Source organism: Danio aesculapii, chromosome 20, assembly GCF_903798145.1.
Source record: "Danio aesculapii chromosome 20, fDanAes4.1, whole genome shotgun sequence".
Classification (NCBI taxonomy): Eukaryota; Metazoa; Chordata; class Actinopteri; order Cypriniformes; family Danionidae; genus Danio; species Danio aesculapii.
In genome coordinates this window covers 47,526,876-47,534,154 of record NC_079454.1, presented here as the reverse complement: position 1 = coordinate 47,534,154, position 7,279 = coordinate 47,526,876, and the positions used below count along the sequence as shown (strand labels likewise).

General features: G+C 36.5%; 1 protein-coding gene across 2 annotated transcripts in view; it reads right to left on the bottom strand.

Annotated features, from left to right (window-relative positions):
• Positions 1-3,294: 3,294 nt before the first annotated feature.
• lpin1b (lipin 1b) overlaps positions 3,295-7,279 on the bottom strand; it is a 38,587-nt gene continuing 34,602 nt past the window's right edge. For both annotated transcript variants that reach the window (XM_056481694.1, XM_056481695.1), the window contains exons 16-20: positions 6,433-6,519; positions 6,203-6,355; positions 5,940-6,054; positions 5,670-5,773; positions 3,295-4,612 (exon numbers count right to left, since the gene is read on the bottom strand). In XM_056481694.1, coding sequence (XP_056337669.1) covers positions 4,450-4,612; positions 5,670-5,773; positions 5,940-6,054; positions 6,203-6,355; positions 6,433-6,519 — 622 coding nt within the window. In that variant the 3' untranslated portion in view covers positions 3,295-4,449. The remainder of the gene's footprint in view (positions 4,613-5,669; positions 5,774-5,939; positions 6,055-6,202; positions 6,356-6,432; positions 6,520-7,279) is intronic.

The window sequence follows — 7,279 nt, the reverse complement described above, 5'->3', positions numbered from 1 at the left end:
CAATCCGTGTCAAGGATTATCAATCACATTTAACCAGAGTGTGGATTGCTCAATATTATGTTAAACATTATAATTTAAACGATTAGATAGGGAGATTGTAACTGTATCAAAGTATTAATGATGTATTTAAGTATCGATGATGTATTTAATTATGGATGAGCATGAAAACTATAACTTGTGGCAGATCATAGATGTCAAAAGTGATGAAGATTTAGTGTCTGACTGAGTTTTATGCAGTGTTGGGTTACTTCTAAATGTAATGTATTAAAATTTGAAGTCTCTTAAAGTAACTAAAGGTGTTACTTTATTACACTTTAAGCATAGGCGGAGGGTGAACAAACTCCAGGGTAAGACTAATATTTGCGCTGCCCTTTAATGCATTAAAAAACTTGCGACCGACCAAGAACAGGTTTTAACAAAAGCACCACCTATCAACAAATGTCTATTATATTCAACACGCGCATTAAATTATTTTATTAAACTCACTCACTGATCTACACAGTTTCAAAAGTTTGGGGTCAGTTTATTTATTTTTTATTATTATTACTTTTAAAAATCGAATAAAAATTCTGTTCTTCAAGACGGCATTTATTAACTATTAAAAAATTGTTAAAAACGTATTTATTAAATATTTATTTATTACTTACTGTATGCAGTTTCAAATGAAATTATTACTCCTTGTTGCTTTTATTACTATTAATAATAATAATAATTAATATTAGAGAGGACGCAGCCCTCACTATTCTACCGCCCTACGTCACCTCTGGACGCGCCGGCCCTGAGAATACGAAATCATTCTCTTTTTCACGAAGCCAATTGAAAACCGAACTTGTAATTCAGCAATAAATATTTGACCTTTAAAATGTAAAACTCCAAAACATTGCCTGAACAAGATTACTACACTATAGGCTAGACTACGTTACAATGAAACTACCAATTTCATTTAATGCTGAAAACAAGTTAAACCAGTGTCTATATTATTATAATATATTATAATATATTATTATTATAGCACTCATTTGTCGTTTTATTACTTATGTCCTTGACCAGCAAATCAGAATAGTCCGCTGGCCAGCACTTTTGGTTTGGTTTTCAGAGCTGCTGCGAACTCCATAACAGCGCTCATCAGTGCAATGTGCGGGGTTGGACAGTTCCATTTTTGAGGTGGACTTTAAATTTGATTGACAAACTTATAGTAGCTAAAGTGTTGTGTTAATCATCAACATTAAATTACATTCATATTACGCCTTACACCCGTTACATGTTTTCAATGCATTTTTTTTCTTTGCTGCTATCACCATGGCCTATGACTTTAAGGAAAGTAATGTGAAAGTATGTGTTATGTTATTTTAATTAAAAAATAATTAATACTTTTTTTACCTAAGACTGATTGCAGTTATATAAGATAAAGTTAAGCATTAGATCACAATGACACCGTATGTTTGTTGATAGTTTTATTGAAGAGAAAAACACAAGAATTTCCTTTCAAACATGATTCTGATCTACCAGCTCTTTCACTGAAAGAATATCAGAAGTTTCAGACATTTATTTAACTAGTGACTAAAGATAATTTTCAATAATAAAAATGCATAATGCTAAACCGAGTCTCAGACAGCTAAATCATCAAAGCTCATTCAAATTTAGGAATAACGTCAAATAGGGTTATGATTATCAATCAATTACAGCATATCTATCTTCTGTAACACATAAAGTGCAGGTCAAAAAACATATGACGGCAGGAATATCAGGCTTGATGTGACCTTTAAAATAATCAGACACAAATAATGCTACTTAATACTGAAAACAAAGTACAAAGTAAGAGATCAATAATATTCAACTGTTAAAAACGAAACCCAGCAGGCACACACTGTCATAAGACGTTAATATTAGGTTAGATTTAGGTTGTGATGTCATGTGAACAAAATTCAATGTCTAGCCAGCGTCTAAGGTTGACGTTGCGATGTCAAATGATGTTGATATTTGGTAGATTTTAGGTTGTGTTCAAAAGTGACCAAAATCCAGCGTCGAATCAACATCTTAAACTAACATCATATTGATGTCAAATACTGACATTTATTTGTCAGGTATGGCAACCAAAATCCAACATCCGATAGACGTCATAGTGGTAACGTCCACACAACGTCAAGCTGTAACATCATAAGATGTTGATATTTGGTTGATTTTAGGTTGTGTTGGTAAGTGACCCAAATCCAATGTCGAGCCAACATCTTAAACCAACACCATATTGACATCAAATACTGACATTTATTCGTCAGGTATGGCAACCAAAATCTAATGTCTGATAGACGTCATAGTGGTAACGTCCACAAAGTGTCAAGCTGTAACATCATTAGACGTTGATATTTGGTTGTTTTTAGGTTGCGTTGGAAAGTGACCCAAATCCAATGTCTGTCTTACATTAGGTTCCGACGTATACCCGGTTTTCCTTTTCAACCCAATATGCTACATCCCCATGATGTTGGTGTACAACCTCAATCTGACGTCATTTTGAGGTCCTGTGTCTGCTGGGAATGTACCATTTTCTATATTCTCACCTACAAAAATAAACATTTTTAGAATGAGCTGAAACAACACAATCATTGAGATTTGTTTTGGGACAACTTAATTGTTTTATGTTCAATCCACTTAAATTAACTGATTTGTGTTTGGGCAACATGAATGAACTGTGTGGAACCCTGCATGTTTTTGTATTTCTCAGAGAATAACAGCATTATTCTAAATAATGGTCTAATGCACGAAAACTTAAGTGGAGCATTCATGGTTTTTGGACTATAAATGTACTGTATTTTTAACCTTCTGTAATGCAAAAATATATTTATGAGATTTTAAAAAATGTGTCTGACTGTAAGAACAATTCACAATTAAAAACAACATCTCTTGTTTGCAAAATAATGACTTTGAGGTGAAATATGACCTGGGCATGAAGAACAATCTGCAATGTAACATTCAGTTCACATAAAAAACAAACATTTGCATTAATCTATTCTGATATAATAGATTGTTCTTGCAGTAAATTAGTATACAGTACTATCTGTCACCATCTCTGTCCTGGCTATTCCCCGTACCAACCAGCAGAGGTCATCCTCACCAGAATACTAGCCGTTTACTGAAGTCCATATCCCACAATCCCGTTCTGGGGCTGATTGCCCAGCACCTGATGGCATTTGTTACCGGCATTTATATATATATATATATATATATATATATATATATATATATATATATATATATATATATATATATATATATATATATATATACATATATATATATATATACATATACATACAGACATACAGACTTCTACCGCAGTTCCTTGTGAAGTCTTGTTTTGCTAAGCGGACATTTCTGAGCATTTGATATATTTCTTTGGACTGTTTTCCTGGTTGCCGACTTGTTTGTTGCAAGCTGAGATTTAGACACAGTGCACTCAATGGAGCTAGTGGCGTAACTGTGAGGGGTAGGGTTAGGTGAACACATTAAAAAGCATTGGATGCAGCTCAGATTGCATTGCACCAGGTCTGCATCCAGACCTCTATCACCAGCCCAGACCCTCGCCTGGATTCTCATATATGAAAACTCTCTGTGTGCCCTGACCATTGCTCTGTTTGACAACGCCTGCTTTAAAAGCCCAGTTATCCGTTTCAGTGAGTGTTACACTGTCTCTCTGACTTGCATTGCAAATGGATCCACAATCTCCTGAGTCTTCCTCACACTAACAGAAGTTTGTTGATCACTGCAATAAAAATATATCCACTATATATATATATATATATATGAGCTAATTTGTAAAAATCTACTAACAATATCCTATAAATCACAAACACGTCTATTAATACTATTAAAGAAAGTGCAGTATTTCTGAGGTCCAGAAACACACATAAGTAATGTGTGTGCTTTTCCATATATATTTGGACTGACTTTAGTATGTTCACCTTTTCTGACTGTAATAGGGTATATGCACAGCTAGTGTTTTCAGCCAGTGATAAACGTCCGGTGAAAGGTATATGTTACTGTTTTCAATTTCATAAGCTTCCTTTTACAGCATTGATGTGTTAATGTAATTAAAACACAATCAGTTGAATAGACTTAAGCATTCATTTAGTTGTTCAAGTGTAAAACGAGATGAAAGACCATTTAAAAGCAAGCACCATCAGTAGCTTGAACGCAGAAACTCCATTGAAAATACTGGGGTAAAATAAATGTCCATTTTTTAAAGACATGGCATGGAAAAATGGAATTTAAGACAGCGCTTTTTATCTGGTCTGAGACCCACTTTATATTGTGTATCAATCAGGCTGTGAAGATCATTGAGATTTAAAGAAATCAGATCTGAAACGTGGCGATTTGGCGTAAATGTAAATGCTTGGGCTGGCTGACTGAAAACTAAACTCTGTGTGTATATACCCCATTGTCTTTTAGTGTCCATCAAGTGGTGTTGATGGTGTTTGCTATCTGTCTGTCCAGCAGAGGGAGCTGTTCTCTCCAGAAGGTGAACTGGCTGAAAGTGTCGCTGCAGGGGAAATCAGATGAGCTGCTGCGCTTCAGGAGCGGAAACACATGATCCACAACCTCACCCAGACGCACATACCTATACAGGTGAAGCACAGAGGACACCGTCATATATAGAGTCAGCCTTACAGAGCATTTCTTCATACAAACACACACTGTTTCAGTGCTACTGTTAACCGAGGTAGTGCTAGGTGTGCTAACTGTAGGAATGTAGTATTCTTTGTCACTGTTAGCCACTTAAGTGCTCTCACTCATTCTGAAGCATTAGAATGTCTGTTTACTTTTAGTTTAATTAGATTGTTTGAATGTTTTATTTGTATTAAGCATTTCAAAAATATTTCACTTATTCATTTTTCATGTTTTCACACCTTCTGTATAATGTAAACTATTCCAGAAAGATTTGCAACTCTAAGGGCTAGAGGCTTTACCATGAAGAATTTAAGATGTGGACATCAGCACTGTAATTAGTAGTGTAAAATTGTTGTTATAATTATTGCAAATGTTCATTTAATACTAGCCTAGAGCACCATCAGCTGTTCAAAACTATTCAAGAGCACCATCTGCTGTTCAAAACCAGTCAAGATCTCCATCTGCTGTTCAAAACTAGCCTAGAGCGCCATCTGCTGTTCAAAACGAGCCTAGAGCGCCATCTGCTGTTCAAAACCAGCCTAGAGCGCCATCTGCTGATAAAAATAAGCCTAGAGCACCATCTGCTGTTCAAAACTAGCCTAGAGCGCCATCTGCTGTTCAAAACGAGCCTAGAGCGCCATCTGCTGTTCAAAACCAGCCTAGAGCGCCATCTGCTGATAAAAATAAGCCTAGAGCACCATCTGCTGTTCAAAACTAGCCTAGAGCGCCATCTGCTGTTCAAAACTAGCCTAGAGCGCCATCTGCTGTTCAAAACTAGCCTAGAGCGGCATTTGCTGTTCAAAACTAGCCTAGAGCACCATCTGCTGATAAAAATAAGCCTAGAGCACCATCTGCTGTTCAAAACTAGCCTAGAGCGCCATCTGCTGTTCAAAACTAGCCTAGAGCTCCATCTGCTGTTCAAAACTAGCCTAAAGCACCACCTGCTGTTCAGCAAATTACAGTTTCAGCTAAACTTTCTAGCACTGGTCAGTAGTTTAAAAACTCACGATGAGATGTTGGTCTTGGCGTGTTCCTGGATCAGTTCTCCTTTGGGATTGACAGTGAAGATTCTGTTTAAGGGGACACCAACCTCCTTATAGGAAAACACATCCTACAGACACACCAAACAGTCAGATTATAAAACCACACATCACCTACAGGCATCTTCATTATCTATGTAAACTATTATGACTGATTAGTTAGCTAGTTTTTATTTTTACTATGACTAATAATGATAAGCAATTAGCCAATATTACATTCTCTGAGTGTTCACTTACAGTGTCTCTGTTCCCGAACGCTGCGTAAAAGGGCTCAGTGTTTGGGAGGAACAGATTCTTAATGTCTGTCAAACACGCAACCTTAAACTTCTCTGGCCTCTTCTCAATCACCTCCCTGCAAAATAACAGTGCTAACCACTGAGCCACCGTGTCACCCAACATGTCATGTTTCATTTCCTATTTCTTTGTAAATATTTATAAATTCCAATAGTCATTTCAGAGTGAAGCGATTTGTTTTTCAGCGTGTTTATCTGTATAGTTACCTGTGCAGTGCTGAAAACAGGCTGCTGGGACTCAGTAAAACGGGTCCCTGTGGTAACATGGTTCCTCTCTCATTGACCCAGTGCAAATAACCTCGAGTCATGTCTGCCATACCGATAGCCCTCGCTGAACAATACAGAAACTTATAGCCATTCCTGTAAAACACAAACACAACAGTTCACTCTTCATCCTGCTCATATATCAGAGAATCAGAGAAAATGTCCACTCTTACTGGCTGACGTTATGATACAGATGTGCGATGCCCTGATGGGTCCAGTCTTTACCCAGAGTGGGCAGAATGTGGCCCAGTTTATCTGACCTGCAACAGAAGAACATTAATATTATATGATAATGTTTTATGACAGAATGTTCATTTTTGGGTGAACTATCCCTGATATGAACACCATAAAAACATTCATTTTGACTTGAGGTGGACTTTAAGATTCTGATTATGTTAACTCTTATGCAGAGATGTGTAGTAACGAAGTAGAACTACTTCACCACTGTACTTAAGTACTAAAAGGCTGTATCAGCACATGAGTTTAATACTTTTACTCTAATATATTTTTTATGTGCTGCATAGATACTCGTTGCAATTATAAAAATGTTATGAATCATTCCAAACCCGCATTATCACTGCCAGAGCAGCAGATGGCTCTGTCACAGGTTTGGATAAGCTGGCTCGTCATCATTCAGACGATCAAAGAAGACAGAGCTGCCTGCCTGCATTGAGAGCACTTTAGTTTGTTTTCGACATGGAAAACCCAGAATTCCACCTTCAGCTCCTTCACTTTCAACTGTTCGTGGCGATGAGGAAGACCACCCATGGCCCTATTTAGAGTCCATGTTTGCATTTAATGGAGTAAAAGACAGTTATATATATATATATATATAGAATGAAGTACATATTCTGCCTCATGTAAGATTACAAAATAATGGCCTTCAAAAATTCACCGTCAAATTTGAAGAAACATATCAAGGTAAGTTTAAAATAATATAATACTCAACTCAAAACACAGCAGTTTGAGCTATCTGTAATCGTTAGATAAGTTAACGTTAGCTACATGACATGCTGCGAT